Here is a 24386-nt window from a genome sequence, read left to right on the forward strand (position 1 = left end):
ACACTGGGCCACCGCTAACAGGCGAGCCTTGTGTGGGCAGAGCGTGTGTAATGTCACAGGAGAGAGGTGTCCCGAGGCCTTTCTGATACTGTCGGACCACAGCAAAAGTGTTTTTTTTTTAGGGGGAATAAAGCCACCAACAATAGAAACAAAGGTATGGCATGCCTGACTGCAATATTCGCGGACACACTGCTTAAACACATTCACTTTTAAGTTCAGCCCTGAGATTAAAGGTAATGGTTGAGAACAGGACTAGTTACCTACCTTGTCAGGATCATGAGCAGTGATGGACAGATTTGCCACAGGTACCCGGACAGAAGAATGTTCCTCAATCTCTCCATAGAACCTTTTTTCAGGAGTAGCCGTGAAATCACAGTCAGTCACATCACAATTGTAGAACTGGGGCTTATTGTCATTAATGTCTATAATACGGATGGTAACACTAGTATTGGCTGTTGCATTCTGTCCATGAATATTTAGGTTTTTTTCTTGGGCCTGTAGGAAAAATTTAAGGTATTAACTTTATAAAAAATATGATTGATCAGGTAGGGGACGTGGCTCTTTATCACACCACTAAATGGTCTGCCCTAAATCGAATCAGCAGTGTCACAAATACCCATGGGGCCCTATAACACAATTTACGAAGAAACATAAAAGAATATTGTCATCTGGTCCATCTGGTCTGGCCTAAATGTTAACCACATCTGCAGGATTTTTTTTCCAAGCATCTACTACTCAGAGAATAAGATTTTCTATCCTTCCCTCCTGACTCTCATTTAACCCTTTAAAATATTTAACATTTTTAATCATGTGTCCCCTTTTTTCTTTAGACTAAACAGATTTAGTTCTTTAAATTGACACTTCAGCTGCTCTCCATTTAATAGCCTGTGTCATTATTAACATATCTGCAAATCACTTAATTTACCAAAAAATTCCTCATTAGCCCACACAAATTGCATTAAAATCTTGGCCAATAGGTGTCTATTCTCTAAAAATATGCTGTTTACTGTCTGTTGTTAGGAGATTTCTGTCCCTAGCAACAGCTAGATTAGAACAAATTACATGATGTGGGAATAGGGCTTAGAAAGACAATGAATTTGAAGGTCAATGAGTATGTGCGTCCTTTATTTAAGTTATACTTACCAAAACCTGTAAGATAACTTGTTCTCCATCTTCCAACAGAGCTTCCCGGTCTATGTTACCTGCTACATGGATTTCACCACTCATGCCATCTATGTCAAAAAGATGAGACTTAGGGGAACCTATAGATAGAAAAGTTAAAATAGTATGTTTAAAAACCAATAATATGCATTTAAAGTTGTGTTTCCAGATTACAAGTAGTTGTGTTAGGTTTTTTATTTTTTCAGGCATTTTTAATTGGCTAAAATATTGGAATAGTCTGTATATTTTCTGGAACGAATATCCAAGTTGTGTTCTTTGAACACTATACTAATAAATGTTAATGTTTGCAATTTTGTTTATAGTTTAGACAATTAAAAAAAAACTTTTAAAAAACGTAAGCTTCACTGTGAGAACTTGCACAGCCTTAGGAAAAATATACACTGGGGGAATATGAAGCAAATAGCAGCAAATGAACAGTAAGTTCTTGAAGTTGATGTGTACATCCCAGCTCCCTGCATATCAGACAGTGTGTCTGCAGGCCGAGCAGAATGCCAGTGCCGATCCTTTTTCACTGTCAAAAGCACCAACATTGGCCAAATGAGAATCAAAACAGCACCATAATGTAATGGAAGAAGTTGGCCGTGTCTGATAAACCACTTTTTCCTCTACATCATGGACGGCCTTATTCATGTAAATCTCTTACCTGGAGAAGAGGTGGCACAAGGTTATACTAAGAGAAGAAGGCAAGCCAGCAGAGGCAGTGTGATGCTCTGGACAATGTTTTTCAGAGAAACCTTAGGTTACTTAAGCTTACTTTAAATGTACCACCTACTGTGTCTAAACATTGTACAGTTCAAGTACACCCTCAATCATCTGAATAATGTGCCATTTCTCACATTAATATAATGCGTCAGCAATAATTGTTTAGGGATGGCTTGATGAACAAGAGAGGTTCCCCACTGTGGATTTACCCTACCTGTGAAGTTACCCTAAAGGATAGCTTGCTAACACATTGGCACTTGATACCAAATGGCACTTTTATAGATTTAGTAAAATCCATGCCTTGATGAGTCTTGGCTGTTTTAGCAGGATGCAATGTTAGGTGTTTTTAATGTTATGACTGATTGGTGTATATCATAATAAATTCTGCTCAGGGGCGCATTAGCTTTTTCTATAGGCCCACTAACAATGGCAGTACTAGCGGAGTGTTTATAGTACAGGATAGATTACATTATATTTACCAAGTACCTGTAAAGTTTCATGAAAAATTATCAGGCAGCATTTTGCTCACTTTTCATTTTCTAAATTACATCCACTTTGAATTTGATGCCTAAATACCTTAACAGAGACACCATTGTCTCCGCTCTCTGCTGTTTGTACCTGTAAATTAGGAGGCAGAGCTTCCTGATCCATCTCCAGCTTGAGCCCCAGTGTAATGTTCTTCTATGGTGCAAGGCTGGAGACGGGTGTCATCAAGGGGTTAAAGTATAAAATAATGTACTACCCCTCTTCCTCCCAATTCAATTCACAACATTACCCCAGACCTCAATCAGACCCCTAAATGTAAATACAGACACTGGACCCCAAAATATATATATTTTTTGCAAATCATGGCAAAACTATAGCCAGAAGACAATACACCACTGAAAGAATAAGTCTGTTTGGGCAGCCATTGGCCTCCAGGAGCTCAGGGCCCTGGGCTACCGCCCAAAACTGACCTGTTATAATCCACTTCTGTGTCTGCTCTCTAGAGATTACATACTTACTTTCAATGTAATAAAGGATTTCATCTCTGATTCCCCTGTCTCCATCAACAGCAGAAACTTTCAATATGCTTTGGCCCTGTATAACAACATAATGGTAATAATGTGAGCACTCCATGGTTGTAACCATCTCAATGATTCTTCAGGGATTTACTTAACATATAACCCAAACCTTACTGAGGTAAACCAAGTGTATTCTATTTATGTGTGGTAAACATAAAAGAAGCTAAAACAGATTACTGCAGCATTGATTTTTTTTTCCTTATGGAAAATTTTTTTTTCGTAAAAAATAATATTTTATATTTCATGAAATTTTATGCTGACATATACTGTAGCATTTCCTGAGGGTATCCTTTATCTGTGCATGTCTTAAAATGCAAATCTGGGGTACCCTGACATTAGGGGAGAATTTTAACATTTCATTTTTGTTTGCTTTCTTTGTATACCGAGGTCTCATCACCTATTTTACTGACATTAATTAAAAGTTAAGTTTTATTCCTGTATCTGTGGTCTATTGTTTACTGATATGCTTTTTGGATCATTGATTTGATACTACAGAGAGGTACAGATACCCTAAATCTGTCTATTTCCATGCGATACCTCCTATAAAACCAGCCATGGATAGATCTGCCATGAACCACTGACTAAAATATGATCAGTTTCACACAGGTTTGGCTTACAATTACTGATGCAAAATAAAATACTGACCAAATAAGGCCATGTGAAAATGGTCTAAGGCTGGAGCACTATGGAGAAGGTTTACTCCTAGATGCTTCTATGTACCAGGGTGTCATCATATGTTAAAAAAAGAGACTTCATGGGGTTTCATGTCATTCTGCATAACAGGATATTACTTACCAATGGAGCATGTTCCAAAATGGAAGCCGTATAAGGTGCACCAATAAATTCTGGATCCAAATCTGGAACATCCACCACCCTCATAGAAACATAAGCTGTAGTGCTTTGCTTTATGAACATATTATTCAATGTTCCTCCTTGGTCCTGTAAGTTCATAGGGCACGTGTTCACATACAAAAAAAAAGTGTTTACTCATTGTTTCAATCACATACTTATTAAACACTTTCCAGACACTGCATTAGGATCAGGATTATGCTAAAAAGTAACACCTTCCATGCAAATGAAGGCACACAAATACATCTGGGTTTTTTTTCCTTAAAGGGGTAGTGCGGCGCAAAACATTTATTCACAAAATAACACACATTACAAAGTTATACAACTTTGTAATGTGTGTTATTTTTGTGAATGGCCCCCTTCCCCGTGTTCCCCCCCCACCCCGGAAGTCTAGAGCGGTTCAGTTGGCCTCCCGAAGATGTCGTCATTGTCCCAAGATGGCGGCCGGGGGTCGACACGAATGCGGTGAGTATAATGCACCACACTTCCGGGGTGGGGGGGAACACGGGGAAGAAGGCCATTCACATACATAACACACATTACAAAGTTGTATAACTTTGTAATGTGTGTTATTTTGTGAATAAATGTTTTGCGCTGCACTACCCCTTTAAGCTATGAGCTGACATAGATCTCCACACCAAGTGGTAAAAGCGGTATATGTTAACATTTGTATTTAGTATATTCTTCCAAGTGTACTTAAACGTTAATTAAAGGTATAAAGAAGAGATAAGAAAATAAAGGATTGCCATCTACAAGTGGATTACCGTTGCATTTATAATTAACTGGTAGAAGGTGCTCTTTGTGTTGAAATCTAAAGTGCCATTCAGTTTAATATAGGCGATCTTAAAATCTGGGTCCTCAATGGCGCTAATGTAGAATAGATCCGTGTCCGAACTTGGTATAACCTGGAGAACAAAAGTAATAGGTACAGATAAATTAATAAAATTCATAGGTACAAAAGGCTGCAACACGCTTCGACACACTAACATCTCAGTCACTGCTTAGACTTTTGTAAGCTAAAATGCATTGCAGCCTTTTGTACCTATGAATTTTATTAATTTATCTGTGGAATAAATAAACAAGATTTTATGGGACTGCCATGCAGTGGACTTGTGCTTCTCTTGATGATACATATCATAGCACATACTATTTTTGAAGTATTGAATATTGTAGCAGTCATTCAGCTCAGTAGAAGAAAATTACAAAGACATTTACACAACCCAATAGGACACTCTCTTGAATCATATTTGACCATAGTAATCTATTGGTATGTCTCAGTATAAAAAAGGGGTTATCCAGCATTACACAACTTTTAATATATTGCTGTTATCATATAGAAAACAATAAAGAGCCTATACTTACCTGTCCACGCTCAACCGGTGATGAGTGCGGGGGTAAAAAAGGAGGCGTTGCAGTCAGTGGGACACCGGTGAAACTGAAACCTTCTTTGAAATGTTTGTACAATGCTGGAACAAAGCACTTTAAAAGAAACCAATCATCCCAATTGGAGCACTGTATAAAGCTCCTGTGCAGCTCCCGGCAGGTACCAGCAGCAGCAACTTTATATAGGAGAATATTAGATTTAATACCTGGGCATACAGCAGGGAGAAGCGCAGCAGGTAGTTATCTTGGCGGCTCCTAGCCTGTGTCTAGTCACCGCTCTCTCCCTGTCAGCTTGCTCGGGAAAGGAGGGGGGGGGAATTGACAGGTAGAGGGATCAGTAATGGGCCTCTCTGCCTGTCACTCATCCCCGCCGACACACTGACAGAGAGAGAGCGGCAATTAGACATGGACGGGGAGCCACCCATATCACCACCTGCCGGTATAAAGCTGCTGCTGCGGACGGTATGTGTCCGCAGTTTTTATCAACCCAGAATTTGAATTTAAAGCTGCATTAAAACACAGCTTTTCATATATTTCCCCCCTTAATCTTTCCTTGATATAGGTCCTCTATTTTATGAGTCTTTCCAGGCTTTGACTTGATTACATAAAAAAACTTGACAGCAGTAATGCAGCTTTATTTTATTTTGCTTTGTGCTGTATAAGGTCTAGGACCCCCAATAGTAAGTGATGAAACATATTAGAAATAGGAAAATACATTTGAAATCAGAATACAGAGTGAGGGTACAGTACAAAAGTAGAATTTGATTTAACTTTTACCTCTTGAATTGAAAAAGTCACTGGTACACGTCTGTCATTGTCATAGTCTTCTGCTGTGACCTTGCAGATAACAGAACCAAGTGTTGTATCCTGCAGCAAAAAAAAAAAAAACATTTTTGTCAAATTACTATACTTCCAGTGTTCAAAATACTGCGGACTAATGTCCACTAATGTATGGGCTGAAGACTGTTGTTGATGTTGTTCTAATATAAAGGCTGGGTTCACAAGTAGCATTTTGGTGAGTATTTAAGCCAAAAGTTAGAAGTGGGTTTAGAACAGAGGAACAATGCAAGTCCTTCCATTATAGTCTTGTTGCTTCCACTTCTGAATTTGGCTAAAAATGCCAAAATATTGATTAAATACCAACCAAAATGTTTCACACATGTTTCATACTTGGCTCAGTATTTTCTATCAGTACTGGTAAGTCAAAATCATAAGTGGAACCTTCATAGAAAAAAACATTTACAATTTATCACCTTTTCCACTAGTCTAATGGGTGGGCAGTAGGGTGTGGCAAGGTGTGCGTGATTAATCATTGTTTAGGCCTGCAAACAGGTGTAAATCATTACAGAAATTTACCCTTGCTCTGCATAATATATAGATTATAGGGCCTGCCAAATTTACTAAGTGTTATTTTGCTGCTGTAACTGTATTGTGTGGGGCCCTTTTTGGGCTTTTATGTGCATTAAAAAAGGCCAAAAAAGGTGCAAGAACTGCGGGGAAATGGCACAAAAAAAGTCTGCAAAGATCAGTGAAATACAGTGGAGGAGATTTATCAAACTGGTCTAAAGTAGAACTGGCTCAGTTGCCCCTAGCAACCAATCAGATTCCTTTCATTTTCCAAAAAGTTTGTGAGGAAAGAAAACTGGAATCTGATTGGTTGCTAGGGGCAATTGAGCCAGGTCTACTTTACATCAGTTTAATAAATCTTCCCCATAGTTTATATTTTGGAGAAGAAAATGTTGGTCAAGTAAAATTTCAACCTGTTGGAAATCATTCACCAAAGAGCAAATCTATAGTATAGGTCCATCTTAAAGGATTTAAGATACACCTACAGTATATTATTTATTTTGCGATGACCTTTGGCTAGAAAGTTCTGCCAAAAAAGTTGATCACAGGAGAGAGGGTAGCCTCTCTCTATTCTGGCTAATTGATGGAGTTTCTAAACTTATGATTTACCTAATCTATCTAATTTCAGAATTAGATAATTAGTCAACTAAAACACCTTACTGTTTGTATGAAAACTATTGTTTTGCTTACCTCACGGACCTCTACTGCATAGGGAAGCCCATAAAATACAGGTGCATTATCATTGCAATCTGAAACTTGAACATATAATTGCCTGTTATCCTTAAAGAAAAGAAAAAATCATGTATTAGCCATGACACTTTGCAAAGAAGAGTAACCAAATTGCTAAAAGGAAAATATAGTTAGGGGTGGTGTCTCAAATAAAACTACATCTATAGTGATGCATTGTATTAAATGAAACATTACAAATTTACAAGCACTTCTTAAAATGTATCTGTGCAATATGTATGTACTGTATCTTGTCAATATGTATGTACTGTATCAGCGCAATAACTGCTGTTATAGGACTCAAGTCTAAATTACTCTATAAGAATGAAGGCTGAATTAGTCTATAGGATTAAAGCATAATCCAGGCAGTTGCAGGCAAGTAACAGCTGGCACCTGCTGCTTGTATTCAATGACTGCTGAGCTGTTGTTTTTAAGGGTCTTTTCACACGTCAGTATATTTTTTACTCCGCAAATTTGAGTCTGCTATTTTTTATTAGCAATCTGCAAATTTCCATCCGTATTGCATCTATATTGCATCCATTTTTGTTTTTTTTTGCTGATCCACAAAAATGAAAAAAATTAGTTAATAATAGTGATGAGCGAGTACTAAAATGCTTGGGTGCTCGTTACTCGAGTCGAGTATTTCCCGATACTCGAGTGCTCGTTTCAAGTATGAACCCCTTTGAAGTCAATGGGAGACTCGAGCATTTTTTGAGGGGACTCAAGTTCGGTAGAGAGAAGGTCGTGTGAAAACCTGTTAACCTCAGAAATTGATGGAAACACAACGGAAATGGACAGAAAACAGCAGGGGCAGCATGTATGCATGCCTTTGAGGCTGCCTAATGGCACCATTATGCCTAATTCTGTGCAACAGCCTGGTTAAAACAGAGGTAGGCATAGGGACCACCCAAAAACTCAGCCTGACACCGCATAGCGGTGAGGACAGAGTGAACAAGGTAGAAGCGGTAGCCAGTCAGCCTTCCAAAAATTATACCAGACCTAGCATGGCAGTGAGCTCACAGAGAACCATTAAAAGTGAGTGAGGAAGAAAGTGAGCCTCCCCAAAATTAGGCCAAAAACTGCATGGCATTGAGCACACAGAGAACTGCCGGGATCAGCAGTAGCCAACATGGAGGCCAGGCAGGAGCAACAGTAACCAACATGGAGGCCAGGCAGGAGCAACAGTAACCAACATGGAGGCCAGGCAGGAGCAACAGTAGTTAACATGAGGCAAGGCAGGATCAGCAGTAGCCAACATGGAGGCAAGGGCAGGCACCACAGTAGTCAGAAGTAGTCAACATGGATGCCAGTAAAGGCCCAGCAGTAGCCAACATGGAGGCAAGGGCAGCACGGTGGCTCAGTGGTTAGCACTGTAGCCTTGCAGCGCTGGAGTCCAAGGACAACATCTGCAAAAAGTTTGTATGTTCTCTCCGTGTTTGCGTGGGTTTCCTCCGGATACTCTGGTTTCCTCCCACACCCAAAACATACAGATAGGTTAAGCGCTGCGGAATCTGTGTGCGCTATACAAATAATAAAAAAAAAAAAAAAAAAAACAAGGGCAGGCAGAGCAGTAGTCAACATGGATGCCAGTAAAGGCTCAGCAATAGTCAACATGGATGCCAGTTAAGGCCCATCAAAAAGGAGGCAAGGGCAGGCCCAGCAGTAGTCAACATGGATGCCAGTAAAGGCCCAGCAGTAGTCAACATGGATGCCTAAAACTAGGCCAGACACTGCAGGGCCTTGAACACACAGATAACCATTACAAGTAAGTGAGGCAGCAAGTGAGCCTCACAAAAATTAGGCCAGGAGCAGCATGGCATTGAGCACCCAGAGAACCATTACAATTCAGTGAGGAAGCAAGTGAGCCTCCCAAAAATTGGAGTGAGTCCAGGGGCTGGGATATGTAGTGGACATGAACCCGGGTGCTGACAGCTAACTGGCTAGGCCAGTTGTCAGTCAGCACTCACCATCGAGGGTACACTTGATGCCTCTCGACCAGGGGTGGTGAGGCCCGGCCACGGCTAGACAAAAAAAAAAAAAATAGCGGGCTGGTTAGCGGGGGCGCGATTGGCGGGCCCCCGTCAACCAGTCCCGCTCCTCCACAAACGTAGTGTCACGTCAGAGCATGGCAGTGAGGACACAGAGAACCATTGGGAGTGAGTAGGAAATTGAGCCTCCCAATAATTAGGCCAGACCCTGCATGGCGGAAGAAGACTTGGCAGTTGGCTGAGAATTGTAGGAAGAGGAGGAGGAGGAGGAGGAGGAGAGGAGATACCAAGAATCTTCATGTTCAGCTGCTTTCCCCGGGTGGACAGTTGGATTCAGGTGAAATCCAGGCTTTGTTCATTTTTATAAATGTCAGCCTGTCAGCGCTGTCAGTGGACAGGCGGGTGCGCTTATCAGTGATGATGGCACCAGCTGCACTGAAGACCTGCTCTGACAACACGCTAGCGGCAGGGCAGGCCAGCACCTCCAAGGCGTAAAGCGACAGTTGGGGCCACAAATCCAGCTTTGAAACCCAGTAGTTGTAGGTAGCAGAGTGATCGACGGTGGTATGGTCAGCAAGGTACTCCTTCACCATGTTCCTGAAGGCTTCCCCCCTACTCTGTCTAGACTGGGGACGGTTGACATAGTCTTGCTGGGGTGCCTTGAAACTGTCAAAGGCCTTGGAGAGTGTTCCCCTGCCCCTTGACAAGCTGCCTGCTCCACCGCTCCTCTCCCCCGCTCTTTGGCCCACAGAACTACGTCCTCTGGCGCTAGTGGTGTCAGATGGGAAGTACATTTTCAGCTTCTGCACCAGGGCCTGTTGATATTTATTCACTCTCATACTGCGTTCCTCGGCAGGAATGACAGTGGAAAAGTTTGGTTTCTACCAAGGGTCCAGGAGAGTGAACACCCAGTAATCTGTGTTGTCCAAAACCAGTAGTCAACATTGATGCCAGTTAAGGCCCAGCAGTAGTCCACATGGATGCCAGTTAAGGACCAGCAACAAGGATGCAAGGGCAGGCACACCAGTAGTCAACATGGATGCCAGTTAAGGACCAGCAACAAGGATGCAAGGGCAGGCACACCAGTACTCAACATGGATGCCAGTTAAGGCCCAGCAGTAGTCTACATGGATGCCAGTTGAGGACCAGCAACAAGGATGCAAGGGAAGGCACACCAGTAGTCAACATGGATGCCAGTTAAGGCCCAGCAGTAGTCTACATGGATGCCAGTTAAGGACCAGCAACAACGAGGCAAGGGCAGGCATACCAGTAGTCTACATGGGTGCCAGTTAAGGCCCAGCAGTAGCCAACAACCCCCAGCACCCTTTCGATTTTCAATTTAACTTTAGCAGTTGGGGTAACATTTCCTGCATAATGTAACTACTCACTTCTACCCCCGCCACCACCCTTTCAATTTTCAATTTGACTGCATTCCCTGCATAATGTGACTCACCACCTCTCCCCCCACCGCTGTTTTGATTTTAAATTTGACTTTCATCCTTGAGGATCTGGCAATTGTCTCATGCGAAGGGATCATCACTTGAGGGGTAGTGTACTACAAATCCCAGCAATACAGTGTAGTACCCACTAGTTTAGGGAGGGCTGTACGGTATAATCTGGTAGTGGCTGGACCTAGACACACGCTGGGATACCCCCTTACAATGAGCAGTGAAGTTTTATGCAGGTGTACTACAAATCCCAGCAATACAGTGTAGTACCCACTAGTTTAGGGGGGGGGCTGTACGGTACAATCTGGTATTGGCCGGAACTATACACACACGCTGTGACACCCCCTTACAATGAGCAGTGAAGTTCTATGCAGGATGCACTACATATCCCAGCTATACAGTGCAGTACATACTAGTTTAGGGGGGGCTTGACGGTGTTATCTGTGTGGGCAACAACTGTACACACTTTGTCACCCCAATACAATGAGCAGTGAAGTAAGTTCTATGCAGGATGCACTACATATCCCAGCTATACAGTGCAATACACACTAGTTTAGGTGGTGCTATCTGGTATGGGCAACAACTGTACACATTTTGTCACCCCAATACAATGAGCAGTGAAGTAAGTTCTATGCAGGATGCACTACATATCCCAGCTATACAGTGCAGTATACACTAGGTTAGGGGGGGGCTTGATGGTGCTATCTGGTATGGGCAACAACTGTACACACTTTGTCACCCCAATACAATGATCAGTGAAGTAAGTTCTATGCAAGATGCACTACATATCCCAGCTATACAGTGCAGTACACACTAGGTTAGGGGGGCTTGACAGTGCTATCTGGTATGGGCAACAACTGTACACACTTTGTCACCTTAATAGAATGAGCAGTGAAGTAAGTTCTATGCAGGATGCACTACAAATCCCAGCTATACAGTGCAGTACACACTAGTTTAGGGGGGGGGGGCTTGATGGTGCTATCTGGTATGGGCAACAACTGTACACACTTTGTCACCCCAATACAATGAGCAGTGAAGTAAGTTTTATGCAGGATGCACTATATATCCCAGCTATACAGTGCAGTACATACTAGTTTAGGGGGGGCTTGACGGTGCTATCTGGTATGGGCAACAACTGTACACACTTTGTCACCCCAATACAATGAGCAGTAAAGTAAGTTCTATGCTGGATGCACTACAACTCCCAGCTATACAGTGCAGTACACACTAGGTTAGGGGGGGCTTGACGGTGCTTTCTGGTATAGGCAACAACTGTACACACTTTGTCACCCCAATACAATGAGCAGTGAAGTAAGTTTTATGCAGGATGCACTACATATCCCAGCTATACAGTGCAGTACATACTAGTTTAGGGGGGGCTTGACGGTGCTATCTGGTATGGGCAACAACTGTACACATTTTGTCACCCCAATACAATGAGCAGTAAAGTAAGTTCTATGCTGGATGCACTACAACTCCCAGCTATACAGTGCAGTACACACTAGGTTAGGGGGGGCTTGACGGTGCTTTCTGGTATGGGCAACAACTGTACACATTTTGTCCCCCCAATACAATGAGCAGTGAATTAAGTTCTATGCAGGATGCACTACATATCCCAGCTATACAGTGCAGTACACACTAGTTTAGGGGGGCTTGACAGTGCTATCTGGTATGGGCAACAACTGTACACACTTTATCACCCTAATACAACGAGCAGTGAAGTAAGTTCTATGTACTACAACTCCCAGCTATACAGTGCAATACACACTAGTTTAGGTGGTGCTATCTGGTGTGGGCAACAACTGTACACACTTTGTCACGCCAATACGATGAGCAGTGAAGTAATTTCTATGTGGGATGCACTACAACTCCCAGCTATACAGTGCAGTACACACTAGTTTAGGTGGTGCTATCTGGTATGGGCAACAACTGTACACAATTTGTCACCCCAATACAATGAGCAGTGAAGTAAGTTCTATGCTGGATGCACTACAACTCCCAGCTATACAGTGCAGTACACACTAGTTTAGGGGGGGCTTGACGGTGCTATCTGGTATGGGCAACAACTGTACACACTTTATCACCCTAATACAACGAGCAGTGAAGTAAGTTCTATGTACTACAACTCCCAGCTATACAGTGCAGTACACACTAGTTTAGGGGGGGCTTGACGGTGCTATCTGGTATGGGCAACAACTGTACACACTTTATCACCCTAATACAACGAGCAGTGAAGTAAGTTCTATGTACTACAACTCCCAGCTATACAGTGCAATACACACTAGTTTAGGTGGTGCTATCTGGTGTGGGCAACAACTGTACACACTTTGTCACGCCAATACGATGAGCAGTGAAGTAATTTCTATGCGGGATGCACTACAACTCCCAGCTATACAGTGCAGTACACACTAGTTTAGGTGGTGCTATCTGGTATGGGCAACAACTGTACACAATTTGTCACCCCAATACAATATGAGCAGTGAAGTAAGTTCTATGCGAGATGCACTACAACTCCCAGCTATACAGTGCAGCACACCAGGACCACCAGCCCCAAAATCAAAAAGGAGCACACTGAGCACTTCTTAGGGGTGTGTATGCAACACCTAATGTCCCATTTCTGCCAGCAGCCGGTCACCACAGTGTGCTGGTTAAATTGCGGTAGCAGCACTGCAACTCCCAGCCAGCAGTCTGTAGTAATAGTATTGATAAAAGCTTTTAAGCCCTGAAAAGGGCTGTTTGTTTATATTGCTAGTATATACCCTGCCTACTGGAAAGCTAAATCCTACAATGACACTCTCCCTGACCAGCAGCAGCTCTGTCCCTGATCTCTCACAGCATGCGTCTGAAGTGAGCACTGCCGGCGCAGAATTTTATATGGCAGGGTCATCTGATCTGGCCAACCAATCGCTGCTATGGACATGTATGAGTCCCACGTCATCGCAGGATGTACCAAAGAGTCTCCTGCATGTTTATTGGCTGAGAAATAGCGCGCAAACTTACAGGAAACGGATGATGAGATTTCCTCGAGTATCGCGAGATGCTCGTCCGAGTAACGAGTACCATCGAGTACCCTAATACTCGATCGAGTACCAAGCTCGGACGAGCACGTTCGCTCATCTCTAGTTAATAATCATCTAGTCACTATTTGCAAAAAATACGGATCCTTTAGGGTTCTATTGGTTTGTCCATGGAGGAATTTCAGTCTGCACTTTTTTTTTCTGGTACGGATCACAGCCCTTTTCACAACTATGAATGTGTGAATGGGGCCAATGGAATACATTGACCTATTTTCTGTCCGTAATTGCAGACAGAATTGCTGACATGTGAATAGGGTCGTAGGTTTGTCACTTTTTCTTCATTTTTAAAAGACCGTGGCACTTGCAATTTGCCACCTACAGACTCATATGGGGTCTTATTTTTTGCGACACAAATTGTATTTTGCAAAGAGGGGGTGTTGTCCAGTACAAATTATAGGCAATTTATATAACTTTAAAGACGTAATCCAGACAGGGAGTATTTTTTGCTACATGGACAGAAATGGGCTGTTTTAACATAATAAAACAAACTTACGTCTTTTGCTCCAGTGCCACAGGCGCAATATCCGCTATAATCCTTCCGCTACATCCCCTTGTTGAGCCATTACCAGGTGCTGGGGGCATCACATTGCAGGTTCACCCAGCCAATCAACAGCTGAGGCAGGAATCCGCTACAGCCACTGATTGGCTGGGTGGGCCTGCAACGCCGCAGCCCCAGTGGTGATTGCAGCTGCAGCGCTGGAGCCAGGGAGGTAAGTTTGCTTTACTGTGTTAAAACAGCCAATCCCCAGCCATATAGCAAAAATACCACTTGCCTGAAATATCTCTTTATTTATTTATTTTACAGCTTTTAAAAAATTCAAATTGCTCCTTATAATGATCCTTACGCTTTAATTTTTTGGTCTATGGACTATTTGGCTACTTGATGGCTCATTTTTTGCACCATGATCTGTACTTTTTATCAGTAACTTGCTTGCTTTTTGAACACTTTTTATTAAAAATTTTCTGGCAGTGATGTGACCAAAAATCGTCTATTTTGCACTTTGGCAGGTTTTTGCTACTACCCGGTTTACCACATGAGATCAGGAATGTACACTTTTTCTTTTACACTTTTTCTTTGTCAATTAGCAATACACTGATTGCTCATAGAGATTAATGCAGTGCATATGTGCTGCATTGATATATAAAATCTGTGCTCAATTGGACATGGGAAAATGTTCTGCCTTGTGAGCGTGTTACCATACCATGTAGCACAGAAACAAACCACGTTTGCATTGTTAATGCCGTATTTGTGTTCTCTTAGGGTATGTGCACACTACTTAAAACAGACGAAAAGTCTGTCACGTAATCCGTCGCTCGCACGTGCGCTCGCAGACAGCAGAGGGCGCGCGCATCTCCGCCCATGTCATAGACTCCATTCTATGCACTGGCGGATTCCTTCCTCCGTCCAAAGAATGAACTTGATCATTCTTTGGACGGAGGAAGGAATCCGCCTGTGCATAGAATGGAGTCTATCACATGAGCAAAGACGCGCGTGTCCGCGAGCGGGCGCGAACGACGGATTACTTGACGGAGTGTCCATCTGTTTTAAGCAGTGTGCACATACCCTCACATCGGAGACACTGTCTTGAACTGAGCAAAACGGCAAGATCAAGGTACTTGTGTACTTATATTATTCCATAGCACACTCTATTGAACTGTATGATTGTTTTTGTTTTTTTGGTTTTTTTTTTGAGCTGTTGCCTCCTGAAAAAGTCGTTGACTCCTGGAGATACTGCTGTTATATAAAAACTGGCATGGACCATTTATCCAATTACCAAGCAACTACTTACTGATTCTTGTCCATCAGTTACTGTCTGAGTGATAATAAGTTCTTTTTTACTCTAAAGAAAAAGAAAGGCAGATAATTATTACACATACTAAATACTAACTTGTGACACTAGTGTTACAGTGGTTATTAGGAACATTACAGCTTTGTTCACACACCCTCTCTTTTTTGGCCGACCATTACTAGTATAATCACAGCTATCATTACAAAATAACAGCCGTTATTTTACCTCAAAAATGCCATCGTCAAACAGCCGAGGAAAGACAGTGTGTGAACAAAGCCTCCTAGTTATGTAAAGCAAATATTCCCTGGGGGGGGGGGTAACCTTGTTCAGGAGATGAGTGAAACAGCAACCAATCAGATTTCAGATTACATTTTTAAAAGACTAAAAACTATAAGAACTGCTCTGCAACCCTGACACAGCTGTCTGCAGATGGGAAATCTTTCCTATTGGAGAGATTGTTTGGCTTGGCATAGATCCATAGTCAATGTTCAAAGTCTCCTAGATGGAGTAAAACACTTGAAGGGACTTGAAGGGAAATTTCTATGCCTGAGAGATGTGTTAGCTATTGTGCATATCCTTTCTTTTCAGAATTCCCAGTGAAGCAGGAATGGCCTTTAAAGTGTCACTGTCGTGAATTTTTTTTTTGCAGAAATCAATAGTCCAGGCGATTTTAAGAAACTTTGTAATTGGGTTTATTATCCGAAAAATGCATTTTTATCATGAAAAAGCAGTTTGAAGCTCTCCCCCCTGTCTTCATTGTTCTCCTATGGAGAGAGCTAAAGAAAAGACCAAAACAGGACAACAAAGAGTTAATCTACAAATACCTCACCTGTTATCTGTTCTGACCATCACCAGTGACCTGTCTGAGCTCAGATTACAGCTGTCACCCAGCTCCGTGCCTGTAATCCTCTGTTATCTGCTTTCTGCTGCCGGCTAACTCCCTCCTTCCTCCTCCCCCCTCCCCTCTCCCTAGAACAGACAGGGGACGTCTCCTGCAACAAGTCACAATTTTCAGATTTTTCAGAGTGGATGAAAAAGAGGAAGGAGGGGGGGACCTGGGAAAAGGCTTTTTACATGCAGATAATGGCAGATTTGGCTAATAAACCCAATTACAAAGTTTCTTAAAATCGCCTGGACTATTGATTTCTGCACAAAAAAAAAATACGACAGTGACTCTTTAAGTCTTCACACATCTTTATGACTGTCTCTCCTTAAAGAGAAGCAATGCAGCATGGTATAGAGGTACTGTGCAGCTCGCACAGCATACCAGCCGTGGCTGCAGCAGTAGCTTTATTAGGATGAAAAGAAGTTTTATTATGTTGAACAAGGGCATGGGAGGAGCGGTAACTAGTCATCTGGGTGGCGAGCCGTGCAGTGATTGACCCGTTAGTGTCCTCTCTGCCTGTCAATCAGCACTGTGTGCTGACAGGCAGAGAGCCGTGATTAATCATGGGCCCCTCCCCGCCCAGAACACTAGTTGCCACCCCTCTCGGCCTCACACAGCAACTTCTTTTTCACCTGTATAAAGCTACTGCTGCAGCTGCGGCTGGAATGCTCTGCAAGCTGCACAGTAGATCTATATTGTGCTGCAGGGAATAATATCATTTGATTGGTTCCCTTTAAGGAGAATTAGTATCCCTATGACTTCTCTCTGTTTAAAATAGAGAACTGTTAAAAGAAGACATAATACATTGTGTTGGAGAAAAGAAGATGAAATGTGACTATATGCTTTCTCATCATAACAGCAATGTTTTTTAAGAACTTACCTCATAATCTAACATGAGAACGAGAGTCAGGTTACCATTGCTTACATTGCAAGAAAAATAGAAGGAATCTTGTCCAGCTATGCCGTAGGTCAGAATATCCCCATCCTTATCTGTAGCAGATATTGTAAATACAACTGAACCTGTTTGAGAGAAACTCTGTGTGAAAATCACTTAGTTACAGCTTATTGTTATAAAGTGATTTATTGCATGACATGTCTTTACAGAAAGATGGGCACAATTTAGAGCCCCTTGTACCCCTCATCTATTTATTGAGAGCAAGTGTTTTAGCCACACCCATTACAAACCCATCCAAACACACAATCATGGAATCTGCATGGAGAAACACTGGTAATAGTATGTGTCATACTAAATAGATGAGTGCTTTAAAATGTAGCACTTTAACTTCCGGTTCCGGCGCCATGCTGTAGGGACGTGTGTAGACACAGCTCCGTGCTCGCCGCGCCTGCTTACCTGCCTTATACCCGCACTACTGCTCCTAATGACCCCAGTCATAGACAAATCGCTCAGGGGAGACTTTATGGACCGCTTTGTGCAAGCAATGGGTCCTAAAAAGCAAGGCAAGTCCGTGGGCAAAGCCGTGAAGGAGGAGGCGCGAGGCGCCAAAATGGCGGACAGGCCGCCGGCTGCTGACTATAGAGATAACTCTCCCACACGTTCTGACAATGAGACATTAGATGGAGAAGACGCCCCAAACCTGGACTATGAACGGCTGGCATCGGCGGTTGCTAGCCGCCTCCTACCTACGATTCAGTCCACACTTACCACCACAGTGACGGCCACCCTAAAGAAGCTGCAGGCTGAGGTCACACAGCATAGCGGACGCCTGGATGAGGCAGAAGCCCGTATCTTACAGCTAGAGGAAGGTATGGATTCAGTTGTTCCCACATCAAGAGATCTAATTGCTGATAACCGCAGACTGTTGTGCAAAATCCAAAATATGGAAGACCGCTCATGGCGGAATAACCTACGGGTTATAGGGGTCCCAGAAACGGTAGCCCTACAAGATCTTGTGACGCTATGTGAAGTCACCATACCTTCCCTACTGGTAGAACGGGCACATAGACTGGGTGCTGACATGAGACACCAACCCAGTGGAGTATCGCTCCCAGCTCTCCAGCATCGCCCCCGACCCCGCCAAGTCATTGTCCGGTACTTGGACTACTCCGATAAGGCAGAAATCTTACGGACATTCAGACGCCATCGTGATGGGATTTTATATGACAATGTTAAATTACTGATCTTTGCGGATTATTCCACAGAAACTACTAGACAACGTAAGCAGTTCTCCCTGGTGTGTTCCATACTTTACAAGAGGAAAATTAGATTTGCACTCCTCCATCCTGCCACACTTCGGGTCTTTCATCTAGATGGCTCGTTCTCAACATACCGATCCCCGGATACAGCCAAGGAAGACCTGGAAAAATTAACCAACAAAACACAGTAATCACTGAACTCAAGGAGAACAGCGAAAAAAAATTCCAATGAAGTACTCAATCAAGAGTCTCCACTGATGCCCCAAAAATTTTAATATGCAAAACAAGAGTCCGTGGAGCCTCAGTTATGAGTCTCAAAACACGGGATAGCCAGATATCTCTAGTCTGTTGCCAACGGGGTGCCTCCATGATGGGGAGAGCACCACACCACCCCGATAAATAACCCCTCAAGTCCCACTCGGTTGCGAGTATTGGAACATAGACAGGGAAACAACAGGGTGGCCCCTTTTGTCAATGTCTAACTCAAGGTGCGAGTATTGCGATCATGACAAGGGCTTGCAAAGGCAGGCCTCCACCCACAGACAGCCGTTTCGGGGTATTTGCCCCTCGTCAGTGTGGGGTAGGATTCTGGCTAGTTGGGGCAATGACAAATCAACCAACAAAACACAGTAATCACTGAATTTAAGGAGAACAGCGGAAAAAATTCCAATGAAGTACTCAATCAAGAGTCTCCACTGATGCCCCCAAAAATTTTAATATGCAAAACAAGAGTCCGTGGAGCCTCAGTTACGAGTCTCAAAACACGGGATAGCCAGATATCTCTAGCCTGTTGCCAACGGGGTGCCTCCATGATGGGGAGAGCACCACCCCGATAAATAACCCCTCAAGTCCCACTCGGTTGCGAGTATTGGAACATAGACAGGGAAACAACAGGGTGGCCCCTTTTGTCAATGTCTAACTCAAGGTGTGAGTATTGCGATCATGACAAGGGCTTGCAAAGGCAGGCCTCCACCCACAGACAGCCGTTTCGGGGTATTTGCCCCTAATCAGTGTGGGGTAGGATTCTGGCTAGTTGGGGCAATGACAAATTAACCAACAAAACACAGTAATCACTGAACTCAAGGAGAACAGCGAAAAAAATTCCAATAAAGTACTCAATCAAGAGTCTCCACTGATGCCCCAAAAAATTTTAATATGCAAAACAAGAGCCCGTGGAGCCTCAGTTATGAGGCTCAAAACACGGGATAGCCAGATATCTCTAGCCTGTTGCCAACGGGGTGCCTCCATGATGGGGAGAGCACCACACCACCCCAATAAATAACCCCTCAAGTCCCACTAGGTTGCGAGTATTGGAACATAGACAGGCAAACAACAGGGTGGCCCCTTTTGTCAATGTCTAACTCAAGGTGCGAGTATTGCGATCATGACAAGGGCTTGCAAAGGCAGGCCTCCACCCACAGACAGCCGTTTCGGGGTATTTGCCCCTCGTCAGTGTGGGGTAGGATTCTGGCTAGTTGGGGCAATGACAAATCAACCAACAAAACACAGTAATCACTGAACTCAAGGAGAACAGCGAAAAAAATTCCAATGAAGTACTCAATCAAGAGTCTCCACTGATGCCCCCAAAAATTTTAATATGTTCCAATACTCGCAACCGAGTGGGACTTGAGGGGTTATTTATCGGGGTGGTGTGGTGCTCTCCCCATCATGGAGGCACCCCGTTGGCAACAGGCTAGAGATATCTGGCTATCCCGTGTTTTGAGACTCGTAACTGAGGCTCCACGGACTCTTCTTTTGCAAGGAAGACCTGGGCCTTTACGAAGATCCCCAAATGCGAGACGAGCAAAGACCCACCCGGCGCCGAGCTTCCCTATCACCCGAACGCCGCCGAGAAACTCGAGCCTCTCCGCCCTCGGGAGACTCGGAATGGTTCTCTGCACCCAAGGAGCAGCGTCGCAGGAGATCCTCTCTGCCACCCTGAAGCCCACGGGGTCCCGGAGGGTGAGGAAGCCATGGACATGATCCTACAGGAGGGTGACTGTTAACCTATGGTTGAGTTTGATAGGCGGACACTCCCATGTTTATATTTATGATGTATATTCACATAGTTTGGGGTTGTTTGTTTTCTAGTTCTGCAGTTGGTGGGCGCGGTGAGAGGTAGCTGATAGCCTGTGCTAGATATTATGATGAGGACAATGCCTTACAGCATGGAAAGAAGTGGAGTCAACGGACGCCGCTCTCTGGTCGCTATACAAGCGATACAGCCGCCAGAGCAGCTGGTCTGGTTACCTGTGTTGGGGGGGTGGGGGAGGGATTGTTGGGGGTATGTTGGGTGGGCACAGGGTGGGTTGCTCGCTGAGGGAGGTTTCACCTCTTATCTCCATAGGTATGAGATCAATAATGCTCCAAGCTAATGCTACGCCTGCTCTCTTGGAATATAAAAGGGCTTAGGTCACCCCAGAAGCGACATATGGTCCTCAAATACCTAAAGAAATTTAAACCTGACTTGGTTCTGCTGCAGGAGACCCATCTGGGCGAGGGGGATTTCTTTTGTCTAAAGAAACTGTGGGTGAGAGATGTCTATGGGTCCCCTGCAGTGGATCGCAAGGGTGGAGTAGTAATCCTAGTCAGTAGAGCCTTCAATGGAGAAGTCCTGGGTTCTGATCAGGATACGGAAGGCCGCATCTGCTCCTTAAAGGTGAGATTATTAACTGAAGAGGTTGGGATTTACAACATATATGGCCCGAATGGGAATAATACCGCCTTTTATACTATGCTTACCTACCGACTCCTTGCTGACCCTACGCCTAACAAATTGGTTGCAGGAGACTTCAATGAGGTTATGTCCGTTTTGGAAGACAGAACACATAGTCGCTCTGTCTCTACGCCTTTGCCTCAAAGAACTACTCCTCTAGAACTCTTAACTCATAATGTGGGACTGTCTGACACGTGGAGATATTTACATCCCGACTCCCCCATGATTCCTGGTCCAGGATTGATTATATCCTGTCCTCTCACTCCCTTCTACCTAAACTACTATCCCATACTATAGAGGAAATGGTCATTTCTAAGTTTTACTTAAAGGCTGGTGATTGGAGTATGCTACCCATAATGCGTCCCACGCTGACCAACCCCAGTTATTCTGGGATGCGGCGAAATCTGTCTTGTGGGGCCGTATTATGGCGTATAAGTACTCCCTCCAGAAAAAGCTTGCGTTTAATATCAGCAAATATAGCACAACTCTTAGGGAGGCATACACTCACTTCCAGAATGCCCCATCCGACCTGACAAGGACAGCTTGGCAGCGGGCACGTGCTGACTATGAACAATGGATGGAGAGGAAAGTGGCACTAAACAGATCATATATCGATGCCCTTCTGTTTAGACACGGCAATAAGGCAGGCCGTATTCTGGCCAGATTTGCTAAGGGCCCCCTTCCTCTACAATGTATTACAGCACTGCAAGACGTAGGGGGAACAACACAGTCATCCGAAAGAAGTGCTCTCTGTCCTCCAGGGGTTTTATCAAAATCTCTACACTGCTCCTAACTCTTCCCCTGTGGGGGACAAGGCCTCCTGGTTGAACTGTAATCTACCTTCCCTGTCAGAGGAACAAGTTTCCTTTCTTAATTCCCCGATCTCCTTAGAAGAATTATCAGGAGTTATTAAACACCTAAAATCACATAAGGCACCAGGTCCCGACGGATTTTCTGGTGATTTTTATAAAATCCTCAACCAGGTATTCCCCCTACCTTGCTAGCACTTTATAAAACCTATCTGGACGGCACTCCAATACCTGGCCCATCAAATACGGCACACATTAAAGTGCTTTTAAAACCAGGCAAGGACCCCAAACTGTCGGGATCCTACCGCCCTATATCTTTGTTAAACTTAGATTTAAAAATAATTTCTAAGGTTCTGGCAGACCGGTTGTCTCTGGTTATGCCAGAACTTATTTCGCCAGTCCAGGTAGGATTTGTTAGGAATAGGGCAGCAGTCATGAATATAAGAAAAGTACTGGCGGTTTTAGATGAGGTCAGATTTCGGCCTCAGGATCATCCATCCCCAGCTCTCCTGTCTATTGACGCTGAAAAAGCTTTTGATGGTGTGAGCTGGGGATGGATGTTGGAGGTGATGGGGAGGATGGGCTTCACTGGCCCCTTTATGGCCTATATTAGGGGACTATATAGTACTCCCTTTGCTAGGATTCATCTGCCTGGCTTCCTTTCTCCATCTTTTCCCCTCTTCCGGGGAACACGCCAGGGGTGCCCGCTGTCCCCATTACTTTTCAATTTGGCAATAGAGCCCCTCTCTAGAAAACTGCAACTGGCGCCAGACACAGCGGGAGTGAGGATAGGAGCAGGGGAGGTGCGTGTGGCTCTATTTGCTGACGATCTTCTTGTCTTCCTGGATGACTACATGAGGGACACAGACAAGGTGCTCAGATTTCTGGAACAATTTGGTAGCTACTCGGGCTTTAAAGTCAATGCTGACAAAAGTGAATTATTGTCCCTGTCCTCCAGGTCGTCGGCCAGGTCGACACCAACTAGAAGTCTGCCAGTTAAGTGGGCATCTTCCTCAATTACTTATTTGGGAATTAAGGTGGGTAGGGAATCGGGCTACCTTTACACTATGAACTTCTCCCCAATAATTAGGAGGATTCTCGGGGATCTCCAGAAATGGTCAAAACTACCACTCTCGCTATTGGCACGTGTTACTTTGCTGAAAATGATGGGTTTTGCCAAACTCTTATACCCACTGCAGACAGTCCCACTACTTCTTAAGCACACTGATGTTACATGTCTGGCCTCTTTCATATGGGCCTCGAAGAGGCCTCGGATAGCGCAGAAAAAATTAACTCTCCCTAAAGAACAAGGAGGCCTTAACCTCCCTGATGTGCGTCTTTACAATTTAGCCTGCATATTACGTCATGGGATAGATTGGGTGAAACGCACAAGCTCTTATTCCAATTATGATTTAGAATCCCAATTGGTAGCTCCTTGGTCACTGAACAGTTTACTCCATACAAAGTATGGCGCTTTACCTGTTATGGTTAAACAAAGCCTCCTCTTGAGGGATACGGTCAAGGCCTGGCAACATAGTCGGAAACTTATGGGTCTCCCATTTCTGGTTAGTGCACATATGGAGCTTTGGAGACACCCAGAATTTTCCCAAGGCCAGCAAAACCCTATGTTTCGAGAGTGGAGAACAAAGTGCATAAAAGAGGCTTCCGATCTCATGAATGTTTCGGAAAGGAGATATCTGTCATTTCTAGAAGTACAGGAGGCCTTTGCCCTCTCACCTAACCATTTTCTCACTTTCCAACAGATTCATGGGTTTCTACTTTCTAGACTGCGAAATTTACAGAATGAGCCGACATCTAATCCAATATCTGCTTATATCCGCACCTCTATGTCCACTCATTCTGTATCTTTCTTGCATAATACTCTACGCCATGCTGCGCTTAAAGGGGTTGAAGCATCTTTGTTTAAATATTGGAGAGACAAGCTGCCTCTCCCCAAGCTGCCAGCTCAAATTCTTAAGGGCTGGAACACGGTGAGAAAGGCCATTATATGTGAAAAATGGAGGGAATCACAGTTCCGTATTTTACATCATGCCACTTATAGGTTTACTCTTCCGAGGACCCCGGAACGTCCGGACCGGATTATAGCATGCCCAAACTGTGGCGAACCTAAGACGGATCTATATCATGGGCTATTTACTTGTCCTTTGGTCAGAACGTTCTGGGGAGACCTTGTCTCCTTACTCCAGGAGAAATTGCAAGTGGCTATTCCAGTAGACCCCCATCTGATGATACTGCACATCCCTC

At 43.9% G+C, this 24386-nt stretch overlaps 1 protein-coding gene across 1 annotated transcript in view; it reads right to left on the minus strand.

Moving 5' to 3' along the window:
• CDHR2 (cadherin related family member 2) overlaps positions 1-24386 on the minus strand; it is an 80817-nt gene that overhangs the window by 40868 nt on the left and 15563 nt on the right. Inside the window, exons 4-12 of the mRNA XM_069972752.1 lie at positions 17323-17462; positions 15557-15607; positions 7218-7307; positions 5958-6047; positions 4562-4702; positions 3744-3887; positions 2889-2964; positions 1144-1262; positions 265-495 (exon numbers count right to left, since the gene is read on the minus strand). Of these exons, the coding sequence (XP_069828853.1) occupies positions 265-495; positions 1144-1262; positions 2889-2964; positions 3744-3887; positions 4562-4702; positions 5958-6047; positions 7218-7307; positions 15557-15607; positions 17323-17462 (1082 nt within the window). The remainder of the gene's footprint in view (positions 1-264; positions 496-1143; positions 1263-2888; positions 2965-3743; positions 3888-4561; positions 4703-5957; positions 6048-7217; positions 7308-15556; positions 15608-17322; positions 17463-24386) is intronic.

The sequence above is a fragment of the Dendropsophus ebraccatus genome, chromosome 1 (assembly GCF_027789765.1).
Source record: "Dendropsophus ebraccatus isolate aDenEbr1 chromosome 1, aDenEbr1.pat, whole genome shotgun sequence".
Lineage (NCBI taxonomy): Eukaryota > Metazoa > Chordata > Amphibia > Anura > Hylidae > Dendropsophus > Dendropsophus ebraccatus.